At 43.1% G+C, this 19,626-nt stretch overlaps 1 protein-coding gene across 2 annotated transcripts; it reads right to left on the bottom strand.

The window, feature by feature from the left end:
* Window positions 1–1,021: 1,021 nt before the first annotated feature.
* On the bottom strand, window positions 1,022–12,056 carry CCT8 (chaperonin containing TCP1 subunit 8). Of its 2 annotated transcripts, XM_042866429.1 has the most exons (16): window positions 11,950–12,056; window positions 9,891–9,981; window positions 9,229–9,308; window positions 8,229–8,378; window positions 7,786–7,966; window positions 7,113–7,174; window positions 6,218–6,355; window positions 5,661–5,839; window positions 4,737–4,803; window positions 4,566–4,653; window positions 4,344–4,459; window positions 3,247–3,318; window positions 2,918–3,082; window positions 2,420–2,539; window positions 1,888–1,985; window positions 1,186–1,251 (listed from the first exon to the last, which is right to left on the bottom strand). In XM_042866429.1, exons 1-15 carry the CDS (start codon window positions 12,007–12,009, stop codon window positions 1,893–1,895), a joined length of 1,662 nt encoding a protein of 553 aa, XP_042722363.1. In that variant the 5' UTR covers window positions 12,010–12,056; the 3' UTR covers window positions 1,186–1,251; window positions 1,888–1,892. The 2 variants fall into 2 exon arrangements, with proteins under 2 accessions (XP_042722364.1, XP_042722363.1); XM_042866430.1 differs by lacking the exon at window positions 1,888–1,985 and having other exon boundaries at window positions 1,022–1,251.
* Window positions 12,057–19,626: the final 7,570 nt, after the last annotated feature.

Raw genomic sequence — 19,626 nt, 5'->3', positions numbered from 1 at the left:
GCACCTTAATGCAGCATATTGACAAGGCTGTGATCACAGCTCTTAGTGTTAAGTATTTTTGTTCTGGAGGATTAAGAAAGCTTGTCCTTCTCCCCAGGCTTGGCTTCATACTGGTTCACATGAAGTCCTGGCTCCTCATGCTAGACCAGCAGCTGTTTACATTCAGTGCATTTTTTACAACACCCTTCCTTAGAAAATGAGTGCTCTCATGTGTTTGTTACCCTTGAAGTCATCAGCAGTAGCACTTGTGCAGCTGATGAAATCAGTATGCCAATCCTTCCAAAAACTTGCTGAGTTTTTCAGCCATGCCAGCTACCAACTGCAAGGCTAGCTCTGGTATAGCTGCTGCATGGCAACCTTATTTAGGCATGCAGTAGTTCCAGACTTGATTTAGCTGTCCACTCCCTTCTGGCTGTGAAGAAGTACAGACAAGAGTAATTAAAAAAAAAAAAATTGAAGTGGTTTGAATTTCAAGGGACTTTAAGGCACACAGGTTTTTTTTACTTTCTCCAAGGAAACTTAGCACAGGACTTCAAATTTTATGTCTGTGTGAAAAATCTCCAGTGCTCTGCGTGTATGTGCTTCATACCTCTCAACAGCTAACCTTCTCCTCATTTGTAAAGCTATTAGAAGATCCGTTTCACCACTGTGTGACTGAAATTTGAGCACATAGAGCCTCTGAATGTGTGAGGATGAGAGAGATGCGTGTATCAACACAAAGCATAGACCACAGCATAACCACCATATTATTTCAAAACTCAGAGAACTTTTTACACAGAAGGGCAAGGACTGCAATGAGGTGCAAAGGTTATGGACTGTGCTTTCAGTTGTATTCCTTACAGCAGGCTTATGGCCAGTCTCACTCAGGTCCTGTACCAAGCTAAGCTGCCCAGGCAGAGGCAAGGGGGTGGCTGAGCTCCTGGGGGAGGCAAGGCTAGGGCTGCCCCCTGCCTGACGCAGCTAGGCCCAAGCAGGGAAGAACTGTGTTATGATAATTCCAAATAAAAATCAAAACAAACAGTTTAGTAGTAGTAAGTTTATTGAAGTGTTCAAAGTTCTGCACTCTACTGGATACAGTTCATAACTTAAAGGCAAGAGACCAACACATCATGACAGGTCCCAACTGGAATATTACAAAACTCACATAATGGTGGAATTAAGTGGTACAATTGTTCAATCATTTTGGTCTTCATCCCAGTCTTTTTTTCCTGATGGAGGTTTAGGACCACCAGCTGGTTTCGCCATTATGATCTTGAAGATGATGAGAAAGTAGAAAAAAAAGAAGTTAGACTCACTTTTCTCCCACCTCTAATTTATAGCCTTATGATGCTGACTGAAAACATTTCTTAAGTTATGCAGTTTCTGCTCTGAACTTGAACTCCCAGTCACTATTATCCATCTTACTGAAACACATTTTTTCTTGAAAATGGCAGAAGCTGAGCCCTCACATACAAAGTGCTTTTACCTTACTTTTGCATGCAAAATAAGTTAGTCTAATAAAATGTGAGTGCTTACATAAACTAAGCAGTGACTGCTTTACAGCTTGCCCTCAACACAAAGCAAAACTATCAGAGCTATTGAACTCCAGCCTAGATACACCCTTTAAAGCACAAGTCCCACTAGCAATGCTTTGTTACAGGCTTATTTTCTGCACTTGTTCCAGTGGCAGATAAAACTAAAACCACACTCATCATCTCTTCAATGAAAGTTTAGTTAGAAAGAGTAAGATTTCATCGTTCACTGTGGCACAAATGAGATGGAAATAAGAAATCAGCACACGTAAGACAGCAGTGTTACATGCCCTCAAGAAAGAAGCAGATTTATCATGTGATTGTCAGTATGTTCACACATGCTTTAACACTCTGATGCTTCTCTGACAGAGCTTACTGATACTACTTGTCAGGCTCATCTCTCCAGTCATCCTTATCCCAATGTCCTTGTTGCTTAGGGACTTTTGGACCGCCTGCTGTTTTTGCCATAATAATCTACAGAAATTTTACATGCAAATACATGTTTGCTAGAATTCCACACAAGAAATAAACTTTTTTTTTTTTCCATTAAGATTATAAACATTTTCCTGAAGTGAGATTTTAATGTAAGAATTGTATATGGGAAAAGGTTTCTTGTGATAATCCTTCTTCCTATAGAAGATTCCCTTCTAGGCATGAGTATCAATTGAATGTTAAAGGAACATGAAACAGCAACATTTGGTAGCTGAACCATCTCCACTCATATTCCAAAATATGAGCTCCTGAAGAAACCAATTCCTCAGTTTTTGAAAGTTAAAACAAACCAAGTTTCCAACATCAGATTTATATGCCTTGTGATCCCAGAACACTCTCACACATTGTATGAGTGTTCTGAACACTGAGTTACAGCAGAGGTTTCAGTTTAGCACCCGAAGTATTGTTAAGCTTACCTGATCCACTCGTAGGACAGTTACTGCTGCGTTTGTGGCCAGCTTGATACCCCAGGATTTTCCCAGGTATGTGTCTAGTATGCCAGCTTCTAACATATCCTTCACAGCAGCAGCTTCAGCCTTTCAAATAGGAGGAAAATCTTATAAGTTTATGCAGGCTTCTACTTAGTAAGTCATTAAGTTTGCAAGGTTACAATTTTCTTATCTTCTCTCTTCAGAAAATCTTCATTTCTAATCCATTACAGGAAGACAAAGTAATCACTAAACATTTATTGTATCTATCAAGTTAGTTCAGTATCTCGCTTTACCTCCTACAGGTGGTTACTACGCTACATCCAGTTTAATAGCTTGATGAATTAAAAAAAGCCATTAGCTGTAGAATGTGCAACACCAAGCTTCAAAGATTTCAATTCATCTTTAACTATTCAGTACTGATGGAAGTACTTTTAAATACAACCTTGTATTGCTCAGCAGTAAGTAATGTGAGAAACTACTTACCTCGATATCAAATCCAACGTTTTTGTTGCCTTCCTGATGCACGGCATAAAGTTTGGATATGACTTCATTTGCCTTTACTCCAGAATTTTCTGCCAATGCTCGAGGAATGGCTTCAAATGCTTCAGCAAACTTCTTGATGGCGTATTGGTCAAGCCCAGGACAAGTCTAAAGTGAACACCAGGCAGGCATTTTAAACAACAGTAATATAAGGGAGGTACTTCCTTCACATTTTTCTACTGATTTACATGTAGGTACATGTATATATGTATTTTTTTGTTTAATAGCATGTATATATAAGAAAAAAAAAATTAACAAAAGAACATTTGTACCTCTCCATAAGATGTGATTTGCTTGGCCAATTCAATCTCTGTTGCACCACCTCCAGGAACAAGACGTTTGTCCTGTGAGCAGACCATACCAAAACAGAAAGCATCACACCCATTTCTTAGCTTTTCTAGAACACTTTATCAAGAGACATTTACCAGAATTTAATCATTCCTTCCAAATATCCTTCAAGAAAAATAACAATGCAGGTTTTTTTGTTCTCTTCATATTTCAACTTATTTATTTGAAGTTATTTCAATTATTCATAAGCTGAGGGTTGAATTCCTCTGTTTTGTTTTTCCCCCACCTTTTCTATTAAGTATTTGGGAAACAATAAGCATAAAACAAATCCTCTAAAACTAGGTTCAATACGTCAAGAGGTATCACAACAGTTTTGTTTTTTGTTTGAAAGAAAAAGCCAACAATTTAATAAACCCTCTGGAAAACCAGTGTTCACTCAAGAACTTCTAAACAGAAAAGTTATCAACGTAAGCCATAACTACAGACAGCCATAAATCTACAGTTTATGGGTGTTCCCATACTCAGTGTCCATATGCATGAATGCAGGACTTTAAGTGTCCAGACTTTTAGTCTTTTTGCATGCCATCTTCCAAGTAAGTTTTCAAACATTTCCTTTCTCCTTCAAAAGGAAATTTACTCCACAAAAGCTGATCACAAAAAAAGCACTGAAGAATTAAGTTATAAAATGTATCTGTGATACGTGGGGAAAACCTATCTTGTGACCCATGAATGAGAAAATTACAGTTCCTCCCACTTTTCAGAGACAAGAAAGGCCATCTGGCTTTTGTCCTCTCTGGTCTTGAAGGAACATTACAAGGGGCACACATAAAGAGGTCAAAGAGCATCTTCAAGGACTGAAAAAGTGAATTCAGTACAAACAGTGCTTTTAAATACATCATATTCATGAGAACACTGGCAGCGGTCTTCTCTACACAGCGTTTTCAACCTAAAAAATGCTCCTGAACTGACAATGAAAGGAGCAGTTGATGCTTTCCTGAGAAACAAGCCCAAAGCAAACAGGTACCATGCCTCAAATGATCCACTGCTCAGTTTTGATAACAGAAACATTCTGGGTATTTACCCTTGTGAGCACTTTGAAAGTATTCACGCCATCATCCACTGCTCTCTCGATATCATCCATCAGATTGTCTGTAGATCCACGAATGAGTATAGTAGAAATAGCACCATCCTCCTTTTCTGTTAAGAGAGAGATGCTCATTACTGAACTAAGTTTTCAGATGAGAACACACGAGTACCATCCTTGTAGAAGAGCAGCATTAGAATGTCTACAGAAGATACATACCGTGCTTAAACACAACAACTTGTGTATCTCCAACCTCTGATAAATACACACTATTGCAGTGACCCATTTCTTCTAGAGTAGGGGGAGTCTGGAAAGAAAAAACAAAGGTCAGGAGATGAACGTATTCAACAACGCTCTCCTATCTGCTCCTCATTTTTGAAAATTCCATACCAGTCTGGGTAGGGCTGTTGCACCAACAGTTTTGCACAGTCTTCTCAGATCCCATTTTGAGTTCAACCTTTCAGAAACAAAAGCAGTTTTGTTTACAGCCTTCCAGAACAAACGCTAACACAGACGAGCAAGTATTCTCCCCTTAACTTGACAGCATTTTGTCAACTGTGACATCCATCAAAATTTACTCCATCAAGTAAAAGAGATTCTATATAATGGCTCTTTTAACAGCTTGAAAACAAATAATCCAAATACATGGAAATTACTAATCTCCTACTGCAGTTGATTTTTCCAACACATCCCCTGTCATGCAAGAAATGGCAGTATCATGCTCTACTTCCAGAAGTTCAGAATGTTGAGACACCATCAATGAAGTTAGTTTTCAGCAACTTATCTAGGTAAGACATAAAAGGTGCTATCAAGAGATTTGTCTTTATGTTTTGCAGAATGTATTTTAAGCAGATCTAAGATTCAAAGAAGCAGCTGAGAAGTATTAAGAATTAGTTTTTCCATTCATCAATGTAACAGCGATGCACAGAGATGCATCTTGCCATTGCTAAGGTTTCACAGGACAACTGACCAGGAAGAACCCTCATGAACCTCAAGAACCCTCATACACATTTGTGGACACATCTGTTTTCTAAATAAAAAAAAAAAATAATCAGTTGATTTGTAAAAGACCTTAAGACAGAGAAACAGTACCATACCTACACTAATTAGTACCCAGTTAGTTACCACATAGAGGTGAAATACTGTCAAGAAACATAAGCTAGGAAACCACCTGCCTGCATCTCAGGTTTTTACCTACTAGAAAAACTGCCTGCAGTACTCTGCACTGTAAGTAATCTGAGAGGCAAGAGACAATATGCCAAGTGCATTTCATAAGACATTTGCTCTGCCAGATTTATGTCTTCTAGCACTTACCTGACTACCATAAGATTGTATTTGTTGGCATAATGAAGTGCCATGTCTGCCACTTTGCCACCTGTTACAACTACATTTGCGCCGCTATCAGCAATAGCTTTGACTTGCAAATCCATTAGGTTTTCTTCTCCCTTGCTGAAATTCATCAGCTCTTCAGCATTCTTTATGAGTACGGTGCCCTAGTAAAACACACACACACCTCAGTTCAGTATCAAATAAAAACCCTAAGTTTTAGATAAATCACTGTCTCCCAACCAATCCATAAACCTCAAATCTGTCTATTGAATCACACTGACACTTCCCAGGCAAAATGTATTAAAATAATAATAATAAAAAAAAAAAAAACATGAGATCCACCCACACCATCAAAAACCCTACGTAACAAAATTAGGTTCAGAAGTTTTCTATGAACTTTTTTAGACTAATGAACTCAGTCTTAACAAATATATCTTAATCACCAAGTGTCAAAAATATTTATAGATAAGTCTAAAAATAAGAGGCTAAGAGCCACTAATAAGTATATGTAGATACAGAATTTATTTTGAGCTTCTACATACCTTAGTTTCAGTTATCATACCATCAAAAGGGCAGGAATACACAGCTATTTTTGCATCTTTGACAGAAGTAACATCTCCTTCAGTTTCCTTTTTAAAAACCATGCCATGTAGCACTGATGAAGCAGAGACACCGGCACCCTGGTAGAAAAGGGATGGAACAGAAGGAAAGTCCCATCACTCATCATTTCATTTACTGTCAGAAAGTTGCACTACACTTTCCAAAAGCAGTCCCCCATTTACTTGAACCTACCAATCCCCGCTGTCACACAAACAGAAGACTTAAGAAAAAAATGAAAAGGGGAAAATCTTTGCTCCAATTCTACATAATCTACTGAGGCCTAAAGCCCCACTTAGAAATAAACCTTAAGATTATATCACTACGTTTCTGCCAGTCTGCACCTCAGCCTATCCACGTGAATTCAGTGGAGGTTCAGGTTGGGTATTGGGAACAATTTCTGTTCAGCAAGAGCAGTGCTGCAGTGGCACAGGCTGCCCAGGGAGGTGGTGCAGTCACCGTCCCTGAGGTGTTCAGGAGCCGTGTGGATGTGGCACTGAGGGACGTGGGCAGTGCGCGTGGGGGGGTGGGCTGGTGGTTGGACTGGGGGATCTCAGAGGTCTTTTCCAGCCTTAATGATTCTATGCTTCTACTCCAAAGCAGCAGTCCCTCTAGATAATTAACATATCTGATTTAATGCAAATTTTACTATTTCTATTTCTGGAATTAGCTGCTGGGCAGTAAACAAGGAATGTGGAGACCAATTTCCAAAACTTATCACATATTCCCCAGCACAACAGAGATTAGAGCAGTAGAGGCACTTTTCAAAAATTGAAAGGTCTCAAAATTATGTCCTTTCCTTAAACTTCTTAGCTTACAGTGTATCTATATTCAACTTACCACAATCTTGCACACTCTGATATTGTCAACATTGAAATGACCAGAATCAGGCAGAATAGAAACTGTTGAAAGGAGAAAAAAAACGTGTTGCTTAATGAATTAGATTACAATACCTAGAGCTTTCCTCAAAATACTAGAATTCTATGGTTTGAACTGCCTAATTAAAGGCGGTTATATTTCCTGCTTTTTAAATCTTTTTAAAATGCAGCAGTAATCAGAAAGCAACATTACTTTAACTGAACATTCTGAATGAGGTCCAATATCCATTTAGAAACTTATGTTTGAGTGAAGCCTGACCCAGGGTATTTTTAGAAAGCACTTCAACTACATGTTTTACTTTGAAGTCTAAAAGGAGAAACCAGCAGCTTAATACAACTACAGTCTTGCTTTCATTGTTCTGAGGCTGAGAGTAGAAACAGCTTATCTGAAGTGTAGCGTATTCCCTTAATGTCAAGAAAGACTACAGAAGATGGATAGAAAGGCAGAAGTAGTGAGCAATTTCTAAGTTTAGTAGAAAGTACAGGGCTTTTCTGAGCCACCATGTCAAAGAAGAGTTCAACGTGAGAAACATACTGATTTCAGAGGCTACTGCATTTCATTAACTTAACCTAGTAAACCAAACAGGCCGTGAAGAACCACAAGGAAACGCACTCCATTTTTCAGATGCACTTACCACAGGCCTGAGCAATAAGCTTCGACAGAAAACTTTCATTGCCATACTGTTTGCTCATTACTGAAGTATGCAACAAAGATGCCACCTCATCAACATCTCTAAGGTTCTTTGCAGAACAGCACACCAGATCTGGAAGAATTTCTAGAGCTTTCTTGCACGCTTTTTCATATCCTTCAATCACCTGTGCAACAACAGCAAATATTTACTGCTTTACCTCATTATGCATTCATACTGCCTATGTTTCCTTCCAAAAGTCCACTATAACGTACAGATAAAAAAAACTTGCCAGGGAAACAAGGAATCACCAGCAGCAATCAATACACTTCTAACTAAAACTCGATTCAGATGAAGTATGCTATTCACAGCACTATGACTCGAGAACACTGAGCAGCTGCAATCTGAATATCTCAGGATACATGAACTGTATTAACAATGTAACTTGCCTCTGAGACTGATAATCCCATCCTCAGAAGGTCTTCTGCTAACTCCAGAAGGACTCCAGCAAAAACAAGGACAAAGTTAGTTCCATCTCCAACTTCTTGTTCTTGCATGTGGGAAGCCATCACAAGCATTTTTGCAGCAGGATGCTGGACCTTTAAAAGAAGGTGCACATCACTGTCACTAACACCAGTAACAATACTGGTTTGAAGAAACTACTCTACAGTTGACAAAGCTTCTTGTTAATTATTCTAGAATTTCTATCTAAGAGAAAAACTCAGTGTAAGTATCATTTCTATCACGCATTTGACAGCAAAAGAAAAAAGTTGTACGTCAGCCTTTCTATATTTTTTTCCTTTTACTTTACTTAGAAGTGGGTGCTGTTGTATCTCCAGCTTCATACATCCAATTATCATGTTCCAAGCAAACAGAAGATGGCAACCACCACCACCACCAGATTAACACAGTGGCTATTTCACTCAGAGTTTTCCAAACACCGTATTGTCTAAACATACTCTTCTCTAAATCTACAATAGTTTGGGAGGAAAAGAAGTAGTCATTTATAAGCATCTTCTGCAACTGCTTGATGCTGCTTTACGGAAGAGTTTATCTCATGCTGGATATAGCCTACTTACTTTACTCAAATCCAATGACAAATGTAAACACAAAATGGCATACATAATCTGGGAGGGTGACATAAAATTCCTATCAGAGCTCAGAACCAGTGACCCATGCTAACAGGACCACTGGGTTACAACCACTGACACAAAGCTGTACTGAAGAGGTTCAGACTGAACATCAGCAGGAAATTTACCACAAGGGTCACACAGTGCAATAGGCTTCCTGCACAGGTGGTCAGTGCCCCTTGGCTTTTGGTGTTCAAGACGCACTTGGATAACATCCCCAACAACATGATCTCATTTTTGCTTGGTCCTGAAGCGGTCAAGCAGTCGGATTCTCATCTCTGAAGGTCTCTTCCAACTGACTCACTCTAAGAGAACTCACCTCCAACTCTCTCAAGATAGTAGCAGCATCATTTGTAACAAAAAGCTTCTCCAGATGGTTGATTACCATTTTGTTCATTCCTAGGGGGGAAAAAACAAAACAAAAAGTATTCATTAGGCAATTGTTGCATTGTACAGAAATACAGTTTCCGTAGCTTTCCAGTTCATCTGACGCATTAAAACATGAGCTCTATTTATAACTTCAGGTTCTTATGTACTTTTGTCAAATAACACTTGGGAATGCATTACATTATCAGAACTCATTATTTCTGAACAAGCAGTTTTCTTTTCAGAAATACTGGTGCATAATTTAACACTGGAGAACACTGCTGTTGTGGCGTATCTGTCAGAAAATTCTAAGGTTACATTAATCATGACTACCATGTTACCACCTCTAAGTTCTGTAAGTCTTCCAATTGGCAATCAGACAGCAAAGAGGACAAAATAACTGCAGCATAACAGGCACAAAAACCTCAGCCATAAGGCAGGTACATACTGCATAACTTAAGAACTAACCTGACACAACAACTGTATCTGGAGTTCTACAGCAAGTCCAACGAGTTTTCCCAAGAAACAATTAACTGCCTCTTCGTCAAGGCAAGATTAGCCTTCAGACACATAATTTTGCTCAAAATAACTACTGCAGCCTCTGGATTTACTTACCATTGGGTCCATAAGCTGTACGGGTGGTTTGAGCAAGTTCTTTGCATGCCTGGATGTTCCTGTAGACAGCTTCCTCTAGTCCTGAGTAATGCTAAAAACAAATGAAATAAACTAATAAATGAAATGAAATAAACTGCTCAGAACTACTCACTTCCCAAAGAAGCAGTAATAATCCAGCAAGTTCACAAAACTTTCTGATAGTCGATACTTCACAAGAAGTTTAAACAAAACCTAAACTTTACCCAAAGACAATGAGACAAGAGATTGCATGTGTTCCTACTCAACTCAGTATGACATGATTTTTTAATAGTTTTATATCTAAACTCCTCTTAAAAAAAAAAATAAAAATAAAAATCATAGAATCATTTGAGTTGGAAGGGAACTTTAAAGGCCACCTGATCCAACTCCCCTGCAATAAGCAGGGACACACCAGGTACATCAGGTGCTCAGAGCCCCAACCAGCCTGACTTTGAACGTCTCCAGGGATGGAGCATCCACCACCTCTCTGGGCAACCTGTTGCAGTGCTTCACCATCCTTATAGTAAAAAAAGCTTCTTCATTACATCCGATCTCAATCTCTCCTCTTTTAGTTCAAAACCATTTCCCCGGTCTCCTCTTTTCTTATAGCCCCTCTTTATATGTTAAAAGGGTACTAAATAAAATATTACTGGCATACCAAATGGACATAGAAAATAACAAAAAAGCAGCTTGGATAAAGAAGGGAGAACCAGGGACATGCAACAAAGGGTTCTGCTTCTTTACGCACAACTCTACATCACAAAATCATTTAACTCAGTTTTACATTCAAATGAATGGCTTAAAAACTTAAGAGTAGACAGTCTGCACATTTATTTAATTTGGTGACTTAATTTAACACACTGGAGTGTGTATGCTCATGCAACAAGTGACATGGTTTAGTCATGAGACTTGGGTCAGGCTGACGGTTGGTCTACACGATCTTCAATCTTCTTCCAGTCTAAATGATTTTGATTCAGAAAATATTGGTGTTTGAGAAGCTGATCAGCCTGGCTCCAGTTTGGAAAAAGGAATCTCCTGAAAGGGCCTTACTTGTGAACCAGGTAAGCCATAGTTTATGCCTCCCAGGAGGAGAGCCATAGAACAGTTTGGTTGGAAGGGACCTTTAAGACCACCTAGTTCCAACCCCCTCCTATAGGCAGGGACACCTCACTCTAGACCAGGTTGCTCAAAGCCTCATCCAGCCTGGCCTTGCATGCCTCCATGGAGGGAGCATCCACAACATCTCTGGGCAACCAATGTCTGTTCCAGTGTCTCACCACCGTCACAGTAAAGAATTTCTTCCTAACATCTAGTCTAAATCTACCCTCTTCCAGTTTAAAACCATTTCCACTCATCCTGTTGCTACATGCCCTTATAAAAAGCCCTCCCCAGCTTTCCTGTAGGCTCCCTTCAGGTACCGGAAGGCCGCTATAAGCATGCAGCTCCCTAAGAATCGCTCTTCAAATGCAAAACAAGCACCTCAGAACGCATCCTCTTCATTCGGTAGAACACAGCTCTCCCTATGGCTGGTCTTTTTTTCTTTTAGAGCACCAGCATCTTTGGCACTCTGCTCTCCCCCACCCCTGAAAGAATCCATTCCTTGCCCCCAAAGAAACCTCCGAAAAAACAGAGGAGGAAAAAAAAAAAAAAAAAAAAAAAGAAAAATAGGGCTGAGCTGCTTGGCTTCGCTATCTGTTCTATTCAGTAGCAGCGAGCAAAGCTCCCCTCCTTTCTTCCATCTACAAGAAAAATAAGCTGCTTGCTTTCTATCCCATCTTTCGGTAGCACTAGCTCTATCTCCGACTGCAGAGCCTTCTAGAAGGCCGTCCCAGCACGCAGCCACACAGGGCCAGGCCGCCCTCCCGGCGCCCACTGTCCGAGCGGAGTAGCCGGGAACCCGGGCCGCGTGGAGCCGCCGGGCCTTCCAGAACCTTCCCCGCCCGCCGCGCTGAAACGCCCCGCAGCCCGCTCACAGCGCAGCGGGAGGGGGGACGGAGGAAGGAGTCCGGGAAGCGCGCGCACTGCCCGGCGCCGCTCTCACCTTCGCTCCCTCTTTGAGCATCTGGGCGAAGCCCGGGGCCTTAGGGACGTGCAGCGCCATGGCTCCACTCCGCTCGCGCCGCGCCTCAGGATGCTGGGATTGGCAGCGCGCATGCGCGGTGAGCGAGGCGGAGCCGCAGGCACAGCCAGTCGCTGCCGGGGAGCTCGAGCGCGCGCTCCCGCTTCTCCTCAGCGCGGCGAGGGGCGGCGCTCGGGCTGCGGCCTCGGGATGGGAAAGATCTTTAAGATCATAGAGTCCGACCGGCTAGGTAACGGCCGAGGCCGCTGTTTCACCTTGTCTCTAAGCGCTATGCCCGCACCTGCAGGGATGGAGTCTCTACTGCTTTCTTGGGCAGCCTGTTCTCATGTCGTTCCCATGAAGAACTTTTTCCTGGTATCCAATCTAAACCTTCCCTTGTGCAACTTGAGGCCATTTCCTCCCTTGTCAACAACACCGTCCTCCTTGCTGCAACCTCTTTTCAGGTGGCTGTGGAGAGCTATGAAGTCTCCCCTCAGCCTTTTCCTCTCCAGACAAAACAGCTCCAGTTCCCTCAGCTGTTCCTCATAACTCTGGTTTTCTGCGCCATCTTATTTCCTCTGCACAACACAGCCGAACAACTTGACACCCTATTTGTAGAGAACGGCCCACAACTAAGCGCAGCACTCGAGGTGCAGTCTCGCCATTGCTCAGTGCTTCCTTAGTCCTGCTGCCCACGCTATTTGTGATACAAGCTAGAATGCCATTGGCCTTCTTGGCCACCTGGGCACGCTGCTGACTCATGTTCAGCTGGCTGCTGATGAGCATTCCCAGGTCCTTTTCTGCTGTCAACCCGATTGCATGGAGTTGTTATGACACAGGTGCCACACTTGGCATTTAACTATATAATTGGACATAGCCCATCCATCCAGCCCATCCAGATTCCTCTGCAGAGCCTAGGAAGCAGATCAACACTCCTACCCAAACTTACAGAGGGTGTACTTCATCCCCTCACCAATATCACTGATAAAGATGTTAAAGGAAACTGGCCCTAATACTGAACCCTGGAGAACACCACCTGTGACCACTGCCTAATGGATTTAACTCCATTCACAACAACTCTTTGGACCCATCCACCCAGCCAGTTCTTTACCTAAAGAATAGTACTTCCATGCAAGCTGCGAATGGGCAGTTTCTCCAGGAGATAGTAGAAAAAGTAGAAAACACACCTTGTCAAAGATGGGAAATAATATTGCTGAATTTAGGCCACACAGTCATTAAGCCTGTAACCCAGCAGGGACTGAGTTCTTTCATCTCTGCACCGTAAGTAGACCATATACAGGTTAATGAAATCACTTAAGATGTCATGTTTAAACATCCTCAAGAGGACATACTTGGTTTAGTTTTACCACCCTATAATTCTTAAAATGTCATCAGTTTTGACTTATCATGACATTGCAATAAGGAGTGGGAATGGAAAGAAAAAATAAAGCACTCCTAAATCAGCTTCAGAAGTGTGTGTGAACTTTTGCTAGAAGTCATCATAGGATTTATCATAGAATCATAAAATCATGAAGGTTGGAAAAGACCCCTAAGATCCCCCAGTCCAACCACCAGCCCACCCCCCCCACACGCACTGCCCACGTCCCTCAGTGCCACATCCACACGGCTCCTGAACACCTCAGGGACGGTGACTGCACCACCTCCCTGGGCAGCCTGTGCCACTGCATCACCGCTCCTACTCAGAAGAAATTGTTCCTAGTATCTGACCTGTAACTCCTCTGGTGCAACTTCAAGCCGGTAGAGGAAACCAATCCCACCCTGTCTATTGCAGTCAAAGTGTGTGGGTGCTGTAAAAGGAAGTGCTCATACCTGGCATAATGGATGCAACCCCACTTAACTCTCTCTTTTCCCTTCCAATGTATCTGCATCACAGGGCAGCTTAGGAATAAGGAAATTCCAGTCTTGTACTACAGATGAGTTTGCATTTTATAAAGCAACATATGTAATCTTTTCATAGCCTTGGAGGAGACACTTCTAAGTCAGTGCAGATGACTTTTCATAGTCATGAGCATGAAATCAGGGGTCTTAATAGTTGAATGCTTCTACTTAGAGATATCCATTTTATTGCACAGACTGAGAAGAGATCAGGTGGTTAGACTGCTAATCAGTAACTCACAGAATGATTTTCAGTTCTCTGTAACATCCAGCATGACCTTCAGACAAGTCTCAATTGATTCATCAACTCTTACATTTTTTTTTTTCATTTTTTTACCGTATGTTCTACATGCTCTAAGCTATCATCTGGACCTGCCTCATTATTGCAGGACTTATACGAGTACATTTTTTTTCCCAGGTAGGAAACATAATGGTTAAATGTTGAAATGCTTCCTGAATATTTTGCAGATTTCAGCCAGGAGCCCTGTGGCTGTTCTCCTGCAGGGTCTGATCACTTTCCAGCACTACATCATTCAAGGTGGAGTGCCAAGCTGGACTTAAAATGTCCATCCCCAAACACTACTGATTTGTACTAAAAATATTTCTGAGCTCATTTATATACGTTGCTGTTATTATCCTTGCTTGATTTAAGCCAAGATAGACAATAGAAGATTCAATGTAATAGTGTTTATGGTGTTAAAGAAAAGGGATTTTACTATTTAAAATACTTCTCAAAGTGATATCCATTATAACCTTTCTAAAACAAGAAATAAGTTACCTTTATATATATAATATATATATGTTTATATATAGTTATCTTTTCATAACTTCTTTTCATAACACCGCTGTCTGATTTTTAAGGAACGACCTCTCCAAGGCACATGGTTTCTTACAAACTTGGGAAGCATTAGCTCAGAAATTAAGTTGGGTTATTACTGCCTGAGAATGTAGAGAGATACTTCGTGAGCAGTCATCCTACTAAGAAGGTGACATTCTCTGAGTCTTCAATAATTAAAATGCTGTTATTTAATTAGTCTCTCCTAATTTTCTCTCAGAAGACATCATTAGGATGAGCATTCTCAGTGCATGCAGCATGAAAACATCAACCAGTCTGTTACCCTCAACAGCTAAGAATCCAGAGCTTGATTGTCACGGAAAACCTGTACATTGATGCTAGAGCTGCCTTTTGAGAGGTGAAATACAAATTCAATCTGAGATTTCACTGTTAAATAAACAAACATTAAAAAAAAAGAAAACCTTAAAAAAAGGACATAGCAAATGAAAAAGTTTATTATTCAAACATTTTATTTCCAGAAATATCTGTCTATGAGCTATCAGCTTATGAACTTGTAACTAGGTGCTGCTGACCCCACTGTCTGCTGTGGGTCCCATGCTATGGTCCATTTACCCTGCCAGAGCTGCAGGAGTATATTGGGCACTGCGGGGCTGCCCAGGGCCACCCTGTTAGGCAGTGTCAGCATGGCCATGGCAAAATGGGGCACGGTGGGGCAGACCAAGGAACCAGCCACTCTGGTGCCTATGGGTGCTGGGGAAGCTCCTGCTGCGCTGGGCCAGGTGTAAAAGTGTATGCCATGAAGAGCAGAGCACTGCAAGGTGGAGGAGCAGAAATGCCACTCTCTGCATGCCTGCTGCAGGATCTGCTGGCTGCAGGCTCCTTTCCAGCGAGGCAACCACTCCTTGCACAGGCTGGGCACCTGAGCTGCTCCTCAGAGGGCTCTCATTCAGCTCTTCCTGCAGGAGAGGAGCAGCTACATCTCTTCTTGTCAGGGTAGCTGTGTGCTTGCAGTGCTTCAGCTGCTGCAGGTAATCTCTCTTGAAGCAAAGGTTGTACTAGAAGAATAACTGAAAATATATGGGAGAAGAGTTACTTGTGAGCAGTTTGGGACTGAAAGACAGCAATGCACAGGAACTAAGGCTTTTAATTGCTGAAATGGGTATTAAAGTATCTGTCATCAGTTCAAACCTAGAGCTTAGGCTGACTAAGATATGTTGCAAATGCATTGAAAGAAATAGACTCATCACATCCTCATCTATTTATCTTTCCGTTCCACAGATCCAGACTCATTGGCTGTAACCCAAATATATTTTATTCACACTTCTATTACTCAGCAGTGCTACCTCTAAAGTATCTGCAAAGGCAGAGAAAGAAATCAGGATACAAACATTTACTGCCATCCCCATACTCTCTTTACCAAGTCTTACTTTATTGGACCCTCCATTGCTCCCACCAGAATGCTGAGATTTGGTGGAGCAAATGATGTACCTTCCTATGAGCAGCAGTGCCCCTTCATCTGCCCGAAATGCAGGAAGTGGGGGAGATCTTAGACAGTCACTTTGTAACGGAGTGAATCCATGCACATTAACCTGAGGAATGAAGCCTTTCATTGTTTCTGTCCCACAAACTCTGATAGGCCTTTTCCTTCCCAGTGCTTCCCACCTGAAACAGTTCTTCATCAATTAAAGCACAGTTCCCACTGTGACCCCACCAGGTGCTCTCAAACCAATCACTTCCAATCAGTGCCCAGAGTTTCTCTGTAAAGCTGAGGGCTGTGAAGATGCTGGTGGTGCCAGTGTTCTCCTCAGAAGTATAAGGTGAACATTTTGTTCCCTGCTCACTGGTAGAATGCTGTGAGTCCTTTTCTTCTTCTGCAGGTGGCCTGGCAGTGTTCAAAGCTCCTGGTGGAGCACCAGAAGGGCAGCCGCAGGACTCAGCCAGCAACTCCAGATCACAAACAGAAGGGGTTCCTGCTACAGATGGTTGTCTTTCTATATTTCCTGTCTCAGCCTGACCAAGTTTGTACTCGCAGCCATCTCTGTGAGGAGCCGCTCTTTGCCCTGCTAGTTGGCAAGCGAAATCCCATGGAGCTGTTGGGGGTTTCCCTGGGAGATGCTCAGATGTGGCACCCACATATCATTGCAGTGACATCTCCACAAGGTGCCCAGGGCCCAGATGGTGCAGCAGCCAGAGCAGACGTTGCTGACCCACACTTGTTGCTGGTCCTGCACAGGGCCACGAGTGTTGTCACTTTACTCAAGGAGCAAATGAACCTGTGAACTTCTCACCCAGACCTCACTTCCCCTTCCCTGTGTGGCCCATGAATTGATCCCTTCTGGCCTCCTTGATGTCCTTCTGGTTCTCCAGACTGGGATGGGCACCACTTTCCCATACAATGTTAATAGAATAGGGATCTTTTCCCAGTTGGTCACCATTTCTTGCACATGTTCTGTGACTTCAATAGCACGGCTTCTACAAGGGAGTAGCTGTGTGCACAGGTGATGCTCCACCATGTCAGGAGTCTACCAAAGATCACATCCTACTCTACAGGATTAAGTGCTTTACCTGTAGAGGATATTCTATGATTCTGTGGATATATACATTAAATGTGCTTTGCAAGACGATGGAATTTGAGCAAAAAAAGCAAAGTCAGCTCATGTGGACCAGCAGGAATTACAGAATCACAGAATCACAGAATTGTAGGGGTTGGAAGGGACCTCCAGAGATCATCGAGTCCAACCCCCCTGCCAAAGCAGGTTCCCTACACCAGGTCGCACAGGTAGGCATCCAGGCAGGTCTTGAACATCTCCAGAGGAGGAGACTCCACTACCTCCCTGGGCAGCCTGTTCCAGTGCTCCGTCACCTCACTGTAAAGAAGTTCTTGCGCACATTGGTGCGGAACTTCCTATGCTGCAGTTTCCAGCCGTTTCCCCTTGTCCTGTCTCCACTCACCACTGAAAAGAGTCCGTCTTCGCCATTCTGCCCCCCACACCTTAGATATTTATAGACCTGGATCAGGTCCCCTCTCAGTCTTCTTTTCTCAAGGCTGAACAGACCCAGTTCACTCAGCCTTTCTTCATAGGAGAGATGCTCCAGGCCCTTCACCATCTTTGTGGCCCTCTGCTGGACTCTTTCCAAGAGATCCCTGTCTTTTTCGTACTGGGGAGCCCAGAACTGGACGCAGTGCTGCAGATGAGGCCTTACTGGGGCAGAGTAGAGGGGGAGGATCATCTCCCTCGACCTGCTGGCCACACTCTTTTTAATGCACCCCAGGATGCCATTGGCCCTCTTGGCCCCAAGGGCACACTGCTGGCTCATGGCCAACCTGTCGTCCACCAGGACACCCAGGTCCCTTTCCGCAGAGCTCCCCTCCAGCAGCTCATCCCCCAACCTGTACTGGTGCATGGAATTATTCCTCCCCAGATGCAAGACTCTACACTTGCTTTTGTTAAACCTCATCCGGTTTTTTTCTGCCCAGCTCTCCAGCCTGTCCAGGTCTCACTGAATGGCAGCACGGCCTTCAGGTGTGTCAGCCAGTCCTCCCAACTTCATATCATCAGCAAACTTGCTGAGGGTGGCCATTATCCCCTCATCAAGGTCATTGATGAAGATGTTGAACAAGACCGGACCCAGCACAGACCCCTGAGGAACACCGCTAGTTACAGGCCTCCAACCGGACTCTGCACCACCAACAACGACCCTCTGTGCTCTGCCAGTCAGCCAATTCTCAACCCACCTCACTGTCCACTCATCTATCCCACACTTCCTCAGCTTTGTTATAAGGATGTCGTGGGGGATAGTATCAAAAGCCTTGCTGAAATCAAGGTAGACTACATCCACTGCTCACCCCCATCCACCCAGCCAGAGACAACATCATAGAAGGCTACCAGATTGGTCAAGCACGACCTCCCCCTGGTGAACCCATGCTGACTACTCCTGATAACCTCCTTTTCTTCCAGTTGTCTGGAGATGACATCCAGCACCAGCTGTTCATCACCTTTCCAGGGACAGAGGTGAGGCTGACTGGCCTGTAATTACCTGGATCTTCCTTCTTGCCCTTTTTGAAGACTGGATTGACATTGGCTATCCTCCAGTCTTCAGGCACTTTCCCCGTCCTCCAGGACATCTCAAAGATGACCAATAGACGTTCAGAAATCACCTCTGCCAGCTCCCTCAGCTCCCGTGGATGAATCCCATAGGGTCCAATGGATTTGTGAACATTGGTGTTGCCTAGGTACTCTGAGACCACCTCTTCCCTGACTGAAGGGAGGTCTTCCATTCCCCAGTCCCTCTCACCAACCTCCAGGATCTTGGATTCCCAAGGGAGAGCTTTTTCACTGAAGACAGAAGCAAACAAGGCATTCAGTATCTCTGCCTTCTCAGCATCCACCGTTGCCAGAACACCTCCATCGCTTAGCAGGGGAGCCACATTCTCAATCGTCTTCCTATTACTGTTAACATTCTTAAAAAAGCCTTTTTTTATTATCCTTTATCCCCTTCGCCAGATTTAATCCATCTCCATGGAGTGTCTATGGAACTGTTCTGAGGTCCCTAAGAAGCTCTATGCGGTCACAAGGGAACTGACATGGGGACACAACGGAACAGATTAGACATTAATATGGAGCTTCATGGGATCATAGCGGAACTGTTTCGGAGCACTAGGCAGCACTACGGGGTCTCTATGGAACTCCGTGGGATGTCTATGGAACTCATCTCAGGTCCCTAAGAATCTTTAGGGATTCACAAGGGAAATGTGATCGGATCCCTAGAATCTCTATGTGGTCCTACTGTTCCTGTAATAGGGGCACTTTGGACCTCCATGGAGTCTCCAAAGAATTATACTTAGGGGACTAAGAAGCTCAGTGGGGTCAGGATGGAACTGTTTTGGGGTCACTGTGCCGCTGTAGGGTGTCACAGTGTAGCTCTCATGGGGTCACTATGGAGCTCTGTGGGGTCATATTGGAGCT

The sequence above is a fragment of the Lagopus leucura genome, unplaced genomic scaffold (assembly GCF_019238085.1).
Source record: "Lagopus leucura isolate 7727_CA_CO unplaced genomic scaffold, USGS_WTPT01 Super-Scaffold_100001, whole genome shotgun sequence".
Lineage (NCBI taxonomy): Eukaryota > Metazoa > Chordata > Aves > Galliformes > Phasianidae > Lagopus > Lagopus leucura.
Note: the sequence above shows the minus strand (reverse complement) of the source record. Positions and strands in the feature narration are given on the sequence as shown.